This window comes from Salvelinus namaycush, chromosome 12 (genome assembly GCF_016432855.1).
Source record: "Salvelinus namaycush isolate Seneca chromosome 12, SaNama_1.0, whole genome shotgun sequence".
NCBI lineage: Eukaryota > Metazoa > Chordata > Actinopteri > Salmoniformes > Salmonidae > Salvelinus > Salvelinus namaycush.
Window position 1 is genome coordinate 50,136,744 of NC_052318.1, and position 15,370 is coordinate 50,152,113.

Consider the following 15,370-nt stretch of genomic DNA (forward strand, 5'->3'; position numbering starts at 1 on the left):
ATCCACATGCGAGTTTTCAAACGTTGATAAAGAAATAAAGCCACAGATAATAATAAGCTGCAGTTCCGCGTTCCTCCGCTGGGTGGCGCTAAAGGGTGGTTCAATGGCTCTCCAACAACTACTTGATACAGGCAGTGCACAAGAAATGTCGGATAAACAAGCTGCAGGCATGGAGAATGTTCAATCAAAATCACAAAAATAACTTTCAGTGTGCGCTGTACAAAATAAAAAATATAACAAAAGCCAGGGCTACATAAATGAAAGTGACAAACGTCAAAACAGAACATGCAATAACAGCAGAGGAAAATTCCCACACGACAAAGGACAAACAAACTGCCCTGCAAGGTGAAAAAATGTACAGGATGTGGAAGTTGAATCACTTTCTAAAATGCTGTAGGTCACAAACCACAGAGTTCACTCCTCCAGTTGCTGAAAAACTAACCCAATGGCGTCCGAAACACAAGTGCATAAAGTGCAGTCACATGATGACAATAAGACACAAACACAAGACACCTCACCAAGCTCATGATGATGCTTATGTGTATGTTGTGTGTACACTACAGAAACCGTCGCAACCACACATCCAAGTTACCATTATGAACACAACTGTGGATGTTATTATTGATTCGGGAGAAAGTGTTAACATTGTTGATGATGTCACATTTGACAAGTTAATGCCCAGCTGTGAATTAAAACAGGCCAATGCAAACATCTTTGCTTATGGCCCATCCGAACCACTTCCACTGAGAGGACAATTCACAGTACCAGTCCGCTCCAAGACTAAGATGGTAGATACCACTTTCTATCAAATCAAAGGTGACAATCAAAGGTGACAACCAATCAAAGGTGACTCTGGCTCACTACTACAGACCTTGGACTTCTAAAAATAATCAACTCTCTATCCACTCCAAGTGAACCAGCTGATGGTTCATTCATAAGCCAGCTTACCAATGAATACCAGGACCTCTTCCAAGGTATAGGAAAACTCAAAAGACTTTCAAGTGAAGCTGCACATTGATGACACAGTGCAACCAGCAGTACAACCACACAGGAGGATTCCTTTTCACATGAGAGAAAAAGTTAAACAGCAGCTTGACACACTAAAAATCCAAGTTACATCCAGACTCAAGGTACATCACAACCTTCACTACACATACTGGCCTCTAGAGATACACCAGACTGAACTTTGGCATAAATTCCGCTGCCGAGGTGTTTCAAAATGCAATACGGCAAGTGCTACAAGGCATTCCCAACGTGAGAAACATGAGTGATGACATCCTAGATCTCAAGATGAACACAACGCAAGTCTTCAAGCTGTGTTTCGGAGATTGAGAGAGAAAAATCTCACGCTGAACAAAGGAAAATGTAAATACAGCAAAACAACACTTGAGTTTCATGGCTATGTTTTCTCAGAGCAAGGCATTTCGGCGATCCAAAGAAAATCAAAGCCACAGAGAATCTGCCAGTGCCTTGGAAGTTCGCAGTCCCCTGGGTATGACACAATACTGCTCACGGTTCATACCAGACTTTGCAACAACCGCACAGCCTCTTCGCGAGCTCACAAGAGAAGATCACACCTGGGGGGACCACAGCATCAGTCTGCAATGAAAATTAAGAACACGTCTGATGAAGCACACGACGACAGCCTACTTTGACCCAGCCAAGAGGTCAAAACTGTTAGTTGACTGTTAGTTGACGACAGTCCAATTGGTTTAGGTGCCAGACTAAGTCAGCACAGCCCTACGTGTGACAAAGACGCCCATATCATTGCGTACGCCGGCCGAGCGCTCTCAGAGGTTGAACAGCGCTGCTCACAAACCGAAAGAGAAGCTTTGGCGATCATCTGTTCATGCGAAAACTTTCACTTGTTTCTCTATGGAGCACACTTCACGGTCGTCACAGACCATAAAACACTAGAACTGATCTTCAACAACCCAAAAGCCACACCCCCAGCACGACTTGAGTGATGGAGACTGAGAATACAACCCTACAGCTACGCTGTGAAGTACAAAGGCGGTAAAGACAGCCCTGCCGACTACACGTCAAGACATCTCATCGCAAAGGAAACCCCACAAAGAACCTCTCACAGGGCAGGAATATGTGAACGTTGTCATTGACAACACAGTTCCCAAAGTGATGACTTTAGAAGAGGTGCAAGAAGAAACAAGAAAAGGCATCAGAGGTGATGCGCCTATTGTCCACAGGAACCTGGAAAGATTCACCACATGACACATAAGATGCTGATTTCCAAACATTAAAAGGACTCTTTCGCATGAAACATGAACTAACAATCAATACACAAGCAAACGTCATTCTGAGAGGAACGCTGCTCGTTCTTCCAATCTCTCTCCAAGAAAAAACAATCAACCTAGCTCACACAGGACATCTAGGCAGTGTCAAAACAAACAAAACAGCTACTGAGAGAGAAGGTTTGGTTTCCAGGCATAGATGACATGGTGGAAAAAGCAATTCCACACTGCATTCCATGTAAAGCTGCCACTGTAGAAAATCATATGGAACCACTGTCTATGTCGAAACTACCCAAAGGTCCATGGCTAGAAGTATCAGTCAATTTCTGCTGTCCTTTCCCATCGGGTGACTACCTACTTGTAGTTGTCGACGAATACTCAAGGTGTCTGGAAATTGAAATCGTAAAGTCCACATCTGCCAAACTTGACAAAGTTTTCTCCTCCTTTGGAGTACCAGAGATTGTAAAAACGGACAATGGACCTCCCTTCAATGGACAGTCCTTCACAGATTTCAGCCACTACCTTGGATTTAAACATAGAAAGATAACACCTTACTGGCCGAGAGCTAATGCCGAAGCAGAACGCTTCATGCGAACACTCAAGAAAACTGTCACCGCCACAAATTCTGTAGGATAACCTTGGAAACAAAATCTCTACAGTTTTCTGAGAAACTACCACGCAACCCCTCACAGAACTACTCAACAAACCCCAGCAGAGCTGATGTTTGGAAGAAAACTCTGCACTACACTTCCCACGATGCCTCACTTTTCACCAAACACCAAGCTACGTGACACTGATCAACGTGCAAAGCAACGCATGAAAGAGACTGCTGACTACAAGAACCGAGCACGACCGTCCACCCTCCAACGGGACATTAAAAACTGTAATATCTTAAGTTTCACCGAGTCATGGCTGAATGACAACATACCGTTGATATTACCCAATTGAAGTAGACATTTTCAATGGTTAAGGTTTGGGTTAGGTAAGGGTTATGGTTCAGGTTAGGGTAGGGTAGGTGTTAAGATTAGGGTTTAGGGTAGGACTGTCCCCAAAAACTTCTGCTTTTGGATGTTATCAAGGAAACACCAGAGAGGGACTCAAGGTTTACTCCGCCCAAAATCTGTCCATGAAAATGAGACCACGAAGTGAGGAATTTTTGTATGGAGGTCAATGAGAGTGTCGAATTTGGTCAACAAAAATGTAATTGCTAATTTTCTACATGAGACTTATTTGGTCGAATATACATTTTGTAATGGTTAGGTTGTTATGAATGCACTGATATAAGTGGACACACGTGACATTTGGCAACTTTATATCGGAGTTGTGCTTGTTGTTCACACACATATTGTCATGAGTGCTCCCTTTCCGGCCTCTAGGTCACCAGGCTGCTCGTTATGGCGCACACCTGTCACCATCGTTACGCTCACCTGTGCATCTTCAGACTCACCTGGACTCCATCACCTCCCTGATTACCGTCCCTATATATGTCACTCCCTTTGGTTCCTCCCTCAGGCATTATTGTTTCTGTTTCTTGTCTGTGTGCAGTTATTGTTTATTGTTTTGCATTACGTTGCGTTTCATTATTAAAACACTCACTCCCTGAACTTGTTTCCCAACTCTCAGCGCACACGGTTACAGAATAACGCCTCACCTAAGAGAAGCATCCGGGAGTGGTTTTTGTTGATATTGTGTCCGTGGGAATGACTTCGGGTCCGGGAGCCGCTACAGGCTCTCATGCCTCAGCCAGATCGCCAGGCTCCCCTGCCTCAGCCGGTCTGAGAGGTTCCTGCACCCCAGCCGGCGACAGGTTCCCGCGCATCAGCAGGAGTGACCGGTCCGCTCCTGATCCCCGGGATCGTCCCTTTGGTTGGCGTCCTGCGGCTGGAGCCAAACGCGCCGGGGAGGGGTATCGTCACGCATGCTCTCTCTCCGGCCCTCTAGGTCGCCATGCTCCCGCGTCTCAGCCGGATTGCCAAGTTTTCCGTGCCTCAGCAAAGGCGACCGGTCAGCTCCTGATCCCTGGGATTGTCATTTTGGTCGGTGTCCTGCGGCCGGAGCTGCGCGTCGGGGAGGGGACGGGGTACTGTCATGTGTGCTCCCTCTCCGGCCTCTAGGTCACCAGGCTGCTCATTATGGCGCACACATATCACCATCGTTAGACTCACCTGGACTCCATCACCTCCCTGATTACCTTCCCTATATATGTCACTCCCTTTGGTTCCTTCCCCAGGCGTCATTGTTTCTGTTTCATGTCTGTGTGCTGTTAGTGTTCCTTGTTTTGTATTATGTTGTGTTTTTTATTAAAACACTCACTCCCTGAACTTGTTTCCCGACTCTCAGCGCACATCGTTACACATATCTGCCCTCTCATTGGCTCGAATGGTTCCTACCTGATCTCGCCTTCATATTTGAGGACATTTATTTCCATTGTAAGAGCGGTCACTTGACTATCTTGTCAATGTAATAGATCATATTTGGCGACACTCCAGTTTAACTCATCCTCTACATTTACTGAATTGGTTGAACAGTGCAGAAGAGAACCTCCCCTGACAGTTTTTTTTCTCTAGTCAGAATCAGAAAGAAAGACGTACTACGTTAGGTTAATTGGACAGAAAGCGCACTGGCAGAAAGTGGATGTTGCCGGTTTTCAGGGAAATAGTATTTTCAACCTAACTTCCGTTTGGGAACTCTGCTCAGGCGTCTTTCTATGCCTGCTATGTTAGGTTACTGACTATGAACAGTACTGTCACAGAACAATGTGACAGATATTTCACCGGATGTATAAGTGTGAAGCATCCAGTTGTTTCCACTCACTACCAAATATGGTGATGAGAGGAAGCCCAGTGGCCGGCAGTGGGAGAAGATGGAGATCGATTTTGGTCGACATTATGCAAATATTTTCATCAATGAAACATTTTATCTCAACACAGTTTTCTGTTCCCAAAACTCAAATCGGTTACGAACAGAGTGGACAGTTCGTAGATTTGACCCTTTTCCAAAGTTGTAAAAAATTGCGTTGTTTAGGAATGCAAGGACGAATTTAGTTATTGCACATGCTCACTTCACAGAGTAGGCGTTCCCTAACGAAAATAAGAAAATACATGCTAGAACCACCAATAGGATCTCGCTAGCTCGTGCTTGGCTCTGCCCCCCTCATTGCTTGTTCTGCCCAATATAAATAATTTGTTCCCATTTGAAACGACAGGATGTGATCCATCTTGGGTTAGTTATAAAATCTTTGGTACTGTCTTTGGAAATTATTGTATATAATGACGAGATGGTTTTGACTCCGCCCTAACGTTGTCTGGGCTTTGGGACATTGGGAGTCGTTGTCCGAAAGGCAGACAGGCAGGCGGTCCCAATAGGGTCTGTCTCCAGCAGATACCGCCTCATGCCACAGACGCTGTGAGACATGAGCTCAGACAGGTCGAATTGTGCCAGAGAGGATGGTGCGTCACCGCCACCAACAGCATGGTTGGTGAAATTACATTTAGAATTAGAATCTATGTGATTTTGATTTGACGTATTAGAATCCCCATTAGCCGACGACAATGGCGACAGCTAGTCTTACTGGGGTCAGACACGTAACGAAAAATACATTACAGACAAAATACTTTACAATTGACATATTTACATACAAACAACAAGTAGGTCACATGCGGGAGAGGAGTTGTGCCGTGAGGTGTTGCTTTATTTGTTTTTTTGAAACCAGGTTTTCTGTTCACATGCGCTATATAAGATGGAAGGGAGTTCCATGCACTCATGACTCTTTATAATACTGTACGTTTCCTTGAATTTGTTCTGAACCTGGGGACTGTGAAAAGACCCCTGGTTGCATGTCTGATAAAATATAAAACCAGAGTCTGCAGGGCTTGCATTGTGGAGTGTGGTGTCAAAAAAGCAGAGCTCTCTTTATTACGGACAGACCTCTCCCCATCTTTACAATCATTGAATCGACAGTATATGTTTTGACCATGACGGTTTACAATCTAAGGTAAAACCAAGTAATTGAGTCTCCTCAACTTGTTCAACAGCCACACCATTCATTACCAGACTCAGCTGAAGTCTAGAACTTGGGGAATGATTTGCTCTTAGTTTTAGAGATGTTCAGGACCAGTTTATTACTGGCCAACCATTCCAAAACAGCTTGCAACTCTTTGTTAAGGGTTTAAATGACTTCATTAGCTGTGGTTGCTGATGCGTATACGGTTGTCATCGGCATACATGAACACACATGCTTTGTTTAATGCCAGTGGCAGGTCATTGGCAAAACAAATTGAAAAGAGTAGATGGCCTAGAGAGCTGCTCTGCGGTACACAGCACTTTACATGTTTGACATTAGAGAAGCTTCCATTAAAGAAAACTATCTGAGTTCTATTAGATAGATAGCTCTGAATCCACGATCTAACAGTACAGCTCCCACAATCTTCTTATCAAAATTTTCAACCAATCATCAGTCATTTGTGTCATTGCAGTACATGTTGAGTGCCCTTCTCTATAAGCATGCTGAAAGTCTGTTGTTAATTTGTTTACAGAGTAATAACAATTTATTTGGTCAAACACAATTTTTTCTAACATTTAGCTAAGCGCTGGCATCAAGCTGATATGTCTACTGTTAGAACCAGTAAAGGCCGCTTTAACACTTTTGTTGGGTAGCCAAATTACCTTCCTGGATATAGCCTCTATATTGTGATCACTACATTCAATTTGTATGGATACAGCTTCAGAAAAAAGTTCTACAGTATTAGTAAAAATGTGATCAATACATGTGGATGATCTTGTTCCTGTAGTGTTGTAAATATCCTGGTTAGGTTGATTAATAACCTGAACCAGATTACAGGCACTGGTTACAGTGAGAAGCTTCCTCTTGAGTGGACAGTTTGATGAAAACCAGTCGATATTCAGGTCCCCAAGAAAGTAGACCTCCCTGTTTGCATCACATACACTATCAAACATTTCACACATATTATTTAGATACTGACTGTTAGCACTTGGTGGCCTATAGCAACACCACAAAAGAAAAGGCTTTAGATGTGCCAGGTGAACCTGAAAGCACAAGACTTCAATAACACTTGACATAAGATCTTCTCTAAGCAATACAGGGATATGGCTCTGAATATATACAGCAACACCTGCCCCATAAGCATTTCTGTCTCGTCTACAGAAGAGACAGGAATGTGTTGCTACTGCTGTATCATCGAATAAATGATCTAAGTGAGTCTAAGAAATGGCAAATATATGAAGGATTTCATTAACCTTATTTCTAACGCTACGTACAGTTGGGATGGTGTTCTTCGGCTTGCAAGACTCCCCCTTTTTCCTCCAAACATAACGATGGTCATTATGGCCAAACAGTTCTATTTTTGTTTCATCAGACCAGAGGACATTTCTCCAAAAAGTACAATCTTTGTCCCCATGTGCAGTTGCTAACCATAGTCTGGCTTTTTTATGGCGGTTTTGGAGCAGTGGCTTCTTCCTTGCTGAGCGGCCTTTCAGGTTGTGTGGATATAGGACTCGTTTGACTGTGGATATAGATACTTTTGTACCTGTTTCCTCCAGCATCTTTACAAGGTCTTTTGCTGTTCTGGGATTGATTTGCACTCATCTTTAGGAGACAGAATGCATCTCCTTCCTGAGCGGTATGATCGCTGCGTGGTCCCATGGTGTTTATACTTGTGTACTATTGTTTGTACAGATGAACGTGTTACCTTCAGGCGTTTGGAAATTGCTCCCAAGACATGAACCAGACTTGTGGTCTTCTGAGATTTTCCCATGATGTCAAGCAAAGAGGCACTGAGTTTGAAGGTAGGCCTTGAAATACATCCACAAGTACACCTCCAATTGACTCAAATTATGTCAATTAGCATATCAGAAACTTCTAAAGCCATGACATCATTTTCTGGAATTTTACAAGCTGTTTAAAGGCACAGTCAACTTAGTGTATGTAAACCTACTGGAATTGTGATACAGTGAAATAAGTGAAATAATTAGTCTGTAAACAATTGTTGGAAAAATTACTTGTGTCATGCACCAAGTAGATGTCCTAACCGACTTGCCAAAACTATAGTTTGTTAACAAGAAATTTGTGGAGTGGTTGTAAATCGAGTTTTAATGTCTCCAACCTAAGTGTATGTAAAATTCCGACTTCAACTGTACATATATACCTGGCATATTATATCATGTATGCAGCAGCATGCAATACATTTTTGTACTCACCTTGTTGTGCTGTGCTCACTTCCTTCTAAACCACGCATTGTTGAATTTGCGATTTTCAACTTGTTGTGTAATGTTTATGTCCAATGGCCGATGAGCACCAATACATTTTATCTGTAATTTCTCTTAATTAATTATATTCATATGACAAGGACTGAAAAGGATTTGCCAGTAGATTGTCAACTTGATTCATGATGACTACAAGCTAAGATTTTAAAAGTATGATGTTGACATGTTCAGTCCAATCAAAGCTACTGTACATATAACGTGATTTGACTTAATTTTATCATATAACGACAGTGAGCCTTCTTTATCAATGACCTTCTTGGATGAGCACTTCTAATGTAACTCTATGGCAGCACCCAAAGGGCTAGAATTTCCATAGTTTACCCTTAGGCTTTCGAGCTGAGTAGTGTCCCCATGAGTGACAGAGCACTGAGCCAATCATGGCGCAATGCTCCGTATTTTCTGCTGGCTTGCCCCACCACCACAGAAAGCACTGAGCTTGGCTGAAACACCTGCATTTTGGAGCTGCCTTACTCAAGAAAACAAAAATGGTTTTATTAACTCAATGATATATTATTTTTTACATGGTTTGCAAACTGATATGTGACATGTATTAATGCCAATTTTTATTGTTGTATTTTTTGCTGAAAATGTGGGCCTCAATACGCCCCACCTGCCCTGAATGATGGTTCGCCACTGAGTGGGGGGAGGAAATGGGAAGGAAGTGGTGTAGTGGAACAGGACTAATGAAGAGAATTTAATGTAGTTAGGTCTTGACTGGCCTTTACATTCCAGTACAGTAGCTGGCGATGTATGCACCTTGAAAGTAGAATGCGACCCGCCAACCCAATTCCAACGAAGAAGAAGGTGAAGATTTCTTATAGGAGCTCAGTAACTCATCGCGAAACATTTGTCTAACAACATCCAGGTTAGCTAGTTCAATTGTATATTTGGTTATTCTTTCTAGTCTAAATAATTGAGCAATTGTGTTTTCGATTTTTCATTAAAATCGTTTCTTGCTAGCTACATTACTTTTCAACACGATATCATAACGTTGTCACACGTGGATACTACTGCCGTTAGTTAGCTAATTTACTAATTCCTAGCTTAGCTACCGTTTGTTAGCAAGGACATTTTCGTTTTCATATAAGGTTAGCTTTTTGCGTTAGACACGACCGTTCATGTGAACGTATAGTGTGAGATTCGATGCCTCCTGCAAGCAAACGGGCGAGAAAAGAGGACTCGCCGCTGGAGTTGGCGTGTGAGTGGGGGTCCTGCCAAGAGTCGTTCGATCGGATGCAGGAGTTCTGCGAGCATGTGGAGGGTCACCTCAAGGCGCTGGACATAGAGGACGGGGGAAATTACTCATTTGGTGAGCGGGCAAGGGGAGCATGGATTACTCTCTTTTCACAGCCACTGTACCTCCGACGTGAAGTGACGCTCTGTGTGAGAGATACAATACATAAGAGAGGAAAAGCCAGGAGAAAGAGAAGTCAAACCTTCATTTTATTTGAGATAAAGTAGCTAGCAAAGGCTATTGTGGAAGACACTCATGTTGTACAATGCCATATGCATGTATCTTGTCCGTTTTATGTCACTAGAGGAACACAGCTGTCTATGGAAAGAGTGTGGGTTCTGCTCTGTGGAGAGTGCTGAGGAGTTTAAGCGCCACGTCTATTTCCACTGTTACCACACCAAGCTGAAGCAGTGGGGCCAGGGGGTACTCAAGGCCCAGCCCAGCATCGGCACCTGCACCATTGGCCTCCACAACCGCAACATCGTGCCTGACATCACAGACAACTTCATCTGCCAGTGGGAGCAATGTGAGGTGAGACACTGTTGGTGTGGGTTATATCTAGCTTAGATGTGAAGCTTGTGGACAGACCGACATAGCATTAAGCCGGGCATAGACCAGGGACGTGAACAGCCAGGCACGAAACACACACACACAAATCTATCATTTAGATGGGCTCAAATCTATTCATGTGGACTGATTTTGAGCATATTAGTTTAAGTGGTGAAGTTTTCACACATTTGTCGGTCTTAATATGTTCATTACTATGAGAGCGACGTGTTTTTGTGTGTATGTGTTTGCAGCAACCCTCCCTTGCCAACCCAGAGTGGTTCTACCGCCATGTGGAGATGCACAGTATGTGTATGGATGTACCCTCTGCCGATAAGGAGCTCCTGGTGCGCTGTGGCTGGAAGGGTGAGTCCACTGACCCCTGTAAAGATGGCAGCGGTGATTAACACGGGATAGTTTGCAACTTTTCAGGAGAAACCGAGGTGTCTGTATGTTTCAATTGAAAGATGTGGGGTATTTTGATTCCTTTGGAATTGAGGGTGGATAAAATAGGTAAACGCAGGCTATTACCGATGCCATGTGACCTGGAACCAGAGTGTAACTGCTACTGAGGGAATCACCTGTACTTATTTCCCCCTGACTTTGCTCTAGACTGCGAGGCCACGTTTAAAGGGCGTTTTAAGCTGCGGGAGCACCTGCGGAGCCACACTGGGGAGAAGGTGGTGGCCTGCCCAATCTGTGGAGGGATGTTTGCCAACAACACCAAGTTCTTTGACCACATCAGACGGCAGACCACCATCGAGGGTGAGAGGGGGAAGGTCAGGGGTGGATTGGATGAATGGCTTTGCTAACATTGTGGAGTATAACCCGATAACACGTTTACTTAATGACTGACGACAACTGTGTGTCTGTGGTCCCTTGTCTCTCGTAGGTCAGAGGTTCCAGTGCTCCCACTGCTCTAAGCGCTTTGCAACAGAGAGACTACTGCGGGACCACATGAGGAATCATGGTCAGTCCCTTGAACTCCCTTTTTGTATTTCTATTACACGTTGCTGTCGTTTGATGCCCAGTAGTACTGTGCTCCAATCTGTATATTTTCTTCTTCTCTCTCCCCTTCTCTGCTGTTAGTAAATCACTACAAGTGTCCATTGTGTGACATGACCTGCCCGTCCCCCTCATCGCTGCGGAACCACATCAAGTTCCGCCATAGCAACGAGAAGCCTTACAGCTGTGAATACTGCGAGTACAGGTAGGTTCGTAAATGAGGCAAATACTTAGGTAATGCCCAGGACTCCCGGTCAGTAATATAAGCCAACGCCATCCGTTTCAATATTATGAAAGTGAATTATATTGAAGGAGTACCTGTTTAGTGTGTGCAAGTGTTAACGATAGTATAGGCAGAACCCGTCCTAACCCGTCTTTCCTGGTGTGTGTGTGTTTCTCTCCTCAGCTGTAAGAACCTGATCGACCTTCGTAAACACCTGGACACCCACAGCACTGAGCCGGCCTACCGCTGTGACTTCAGCAACTGTGACTACACCACACGCTCACTGCACTCCATCAAGAACCACTACAAGAAAGTACACGAGGTGAGTTAGGGAGATTTACAAATGTTTACCGTTTTTACACTGCTGCACTGGGCTGGCCTGGTTATGCGTCCATCATAGTTGGTGGAAATGTGCTGAGAAGGACAATATGAAGCCAGCCCAGTACGGTTTGTGTCATCTCTATATGGTAAGTTAGGCATGAAAAAACAACTATATTGTGATCAATTCCATAACTATGCGTGACCTATTTTCTAAGATGTTTGCTTTTTTGTGTTGACGACTCAGGGAGATTTTGTGGCTCGCTACAAGTGTCATGTCTGTGAGCAGTGCTTCACTAGGGGAAACAACCTCACTGCCCACCTCCGCAAGAAGCACCAGTTCAAATGGCCCCCTGGGCACCCCCGATTCAGGTACCGACATAGCAAGCGTAACATTTATAGCCAGCATAGGACAACCAATTCTAAAGTGCATGTGGTTGAGATTGCATCGAACATCATGTTTATGTGGAGACGGTCTGTATTAACAAGGCCTCGTTCAATGTAAGTAGTTTGACTCCAGAATCAGTACTAGGTGAATGAGAGTCTCGAGCATCGTTCGGGCATCATTTTGGTCTTGTGGCTAACACCTCCGTCTGTCTTCTCTCTCCCAGGTATAGAGAGCACGAGGACGGCTTCATGCGTCTGCAGCTGATCCGCTATGAGAGCGTGGAGCTGACTGAGCAACTGATGAGAGAGAGACCGGAGGGCCACGAGGGGGAGGACGCTGCCCGGACAGATGTCCTGGGGCCTGGGGAGGATGCCAGGGTAGTAGCACACTCCACGGAGGTACAGGTGGAGCTGAGAGGGGTGCTGTTGGAGGGGGAGCAGGGAGAGGGTGTGTTCTATGATTTGACTGGGGGGGACTCGTCTCAGGCGGGGGAGGACACTGTGATCCTGCAGCTACAGGACACTGCTCAGCAGCTGGGCATGCAGGTAGCGTGACCACTACAACCCCTCACATGGACATGCTGCTCATCTAATGGCTTGTTCCTCTGAGATTCTGAGCAGTGACACAGCACAGAGGCACCAGGACTAAGGGAAGGACGGGAGAGCTTTACCGGTTTTTGAGCACACCTGTCTACTGAGTACGAGGAGGGGGGAACTCTTCAAGGATTCACATGGTATGGATTGAAGTGAACAGTGGCTCCTAAATATTGGGATTTAATCAGCAGGACTGGCCTTACCTGCCCTCACTGCAGGGGCCCACACTCCTCATAGCACTTTGTCAGAAGATATGGAGGTGATATTGTGGATGTGATTTCTTGGGCTGTTTTCCAACGTCTGATCTGCCGTTGTTGGCGACCGAGACAGTTGCTATGTTTTGCATTATGAACAACTTTGATCTGAATGGACTTCATAGGGATATACTATAAAGCAGGATCAATGAGTTAGCCAGCTGACTAAGTAGTCTTATATAACTTGTTATATATTTTTTGGTGGGGGGGGGGGGTTGAAATGGGTTGGTCTAAAGGCGTCAGCATGCTTCAGTTCGGCTGGCACCTGGCCAAACTTGGCTAACCGAATGAGTGTGCTCGCATATTCCCTTAAACGACCGTTGCTTGAAAGATGAGGGAAAAAGTGACAATGGTACTGTTTGTCTATTCAGAATTAATCTAAGATGACTCAGGAAATCTGTCATTAATCTTGGATGTTTTTGACGAAGAGATCTTAGTCGTGCAATTTTACATCTAACTAAGATGTTTGCAGTATTTTTTTCAAAGGAAAAAATGTGCATGAAAATGAGTCGTCGCTCGTTGAATGACAACAAAGACTATTCAAGAATCCATACTGTTGACCAATCGCAGACAAAGGGGTATGAACTTCGGCTTGCCTCCAGAATAGTTTTTGTGACTGGACAAACGAACAAAAACGTTACAAAATGTAATCTTAATATATGCGCAAACTCTGCCAAATTGTTTTGGCTGGGAAGCATGCGGACGCCTTAATTCAGTGTTTTCCAACTCCAGTCCTCGAATACACCCAACAACACACAATTTTGTTGTTGCTCTGGAGAATTTCATCTAATTCAACTCTTTGAGGGTTTGATGATTAGTTAAATCGGATGTGCTTGTCCAGGGCTACAACAAAAATGTGTTGGGAACACAATTGATTCAAGTTTTTTTAAAACAATGTTGAACCAGGAAATCAATAGTTATTGCTGGTTGTTTATCTAAGTTGGCTGGCTAACTCATTGATCCTGCTTTCTATTATACCCCTCAGCTATTTGATTTGACATTTTGTTTTTTGTTCTGCGCAATAAACAGATTGTGCTTTTTATTGGCTTGTATCGTATTTTGCATTGCTGTCACTCACCTTTTTAGAGCTTGTATATTTAGTTTGTATGCACATTTCAGAACATTGCGTGTAGATGTGAACTGATGATTCTCTATCAAGTGAAGCAGAACTTTGTGTGTAATACTTATCAATATTTTGCGCTTAATTATCCTACAGAAATAGATTTACTGCGTGTGCGTGGTGTGAAAGAGAGAGCATTCTCTGGCCTAGAATCTAATCCACTTAGTGGTGCTCTTACATCCGGCCTGTTGCCCGTCAGACACGTCCTCCAATGATGGACAAGACTGGCAGACACAGAGAGGCTATGTACAGGACTGAAATAGGATGTTCAGAGGCTCTTGATTGTTGCCACTCTATTCAACGGCAGATGGAATCAATACTTTTTGTTCTAGTAAGTTTGCAGCCGTCCGTGCAGCTATTGCAATGCACTCAAGAAAGCCATTCTTATAACAATATCTTGTTATTTCTCGCCTCCCTTTTCTTATACACGACACTTGCACGTCCATACAAAACTGTATAATGTACATGAATATATCTGCAACCCGTGCTATGATTCTGTGTAAGCACAGCACGCAGTATTATATGTGTGGGAGTAGTAGTGGATAGGTTGTTGTTGGCTGCGTTTTAAAAGATTAACCAGGCCTAGGAGCTTAGTGTAAGCAGCACTCACTGTGCTCTGCTTCCTTACTCTGTCGCTATCTCTGGACCCTTCTGCAGATGGAGAGAGATCGTGCAGAACACCTGAAGACTACTAAGCGTGCTTCTGTGCCTTTTTTAATGGCGATTTAAATGGAAGTTTGAAGATAAACTCGTTAACATCCACGCCATGCTTTTTCTTTGGTTCAGAACTGAGCTGTGAGAGGTGTTTACCTCTCCTGCTTGTAGAGACTGCTAGTGAGGGACCGAAGACAGGCAGCCATGAGAATGTACTCACTGCTGCTACTGCTCCTGGGGTCCTCACACGGGGTATTCACACAGCTGCCTGAGTTAATGGAGGAGGAAGGTAGCGGTAAGATATTTTACTAGAACAGTATTACTCGTGATGGTTATTGAATGAAAGTGCCTAACTTTCGTGAGGTTTACCCTTGGTTCAGTACATACATTTTAGTCATTTAGCGATTTGTCTTATCCAAAGTGACTGAAGTCAGCTCCAGAATGTATGTAATCTGATGAAATTGAAATGATTCATTCAGATTTGACAGGTAAATTAGTGTATAT

At 44.0% G+C, this 15,370-nt stretch overlaps 1 protein-coding gene across 1 annotated transcript; it reads left to right on the top strand.

Moving 5' to 3' along the window:
- Nucleotides 1–9,276: 9,276 nt before the first annotated feature.
- LOC120056678 (histone H4 transcription factor) lies at nucleotides 9,277–14,134 on the top strand. Its single transcript, XM_039004885.1, has 9 exons — nucleotides 9,277–9,840; nucleotides 10,070–10,296; nucleotides 10,566–10,677; nucleotides 10,924–11,076; nucleotides 11,204–11,281; nucleotides 11,401–11,521; nucleotides 11,723–11,861; nucleotides 12,105–12,229; nucleotides 12,469–14,134. The coding sequence occupies exons 1-9, from the start codon at nucleotides 9,675–9,677 to the stop codon at nucleotides 12,797–12,799; spliced, it is 1,452 nt and encodes a 483-aa protein (XP_038860813.1). The 5' UTR covers nucleotides 9,277–9,674; the 3' UTR covers nucleotides 12,800–14,134.
- Nucleotides 14,135–15,370: the final 1,236 nt, after the last annotated feature.

What these genes read in the sequence shown, in the direction of transcription:
- LOC120056678 (XM_039004885.1), top strand. Translation starts at nt 9,675, where the DNA reads ATGCCTCCTGCAAGCAAACGGGCGAGAAAAGAGGACTCGCCGCTGGAG. An exon ending in TGTGAATACTGCGAGTACAG is followed by an intron (nt 11,522 to 11,722) that starts GTAGGTTCGTAA and finishes TTCTCTCCTCAG; the next exon opens with CTGTAAGAACCTGATCGACC. An exon ending in ACTACAAGAAAGTACACGAG is followed by an intron (nt 11,862 to 12,104) that starts GTGAGTTAGGGA and finishes TTGACGACTCAG; the next exon opens with GGAGATTTTGTGGCTCGCTA.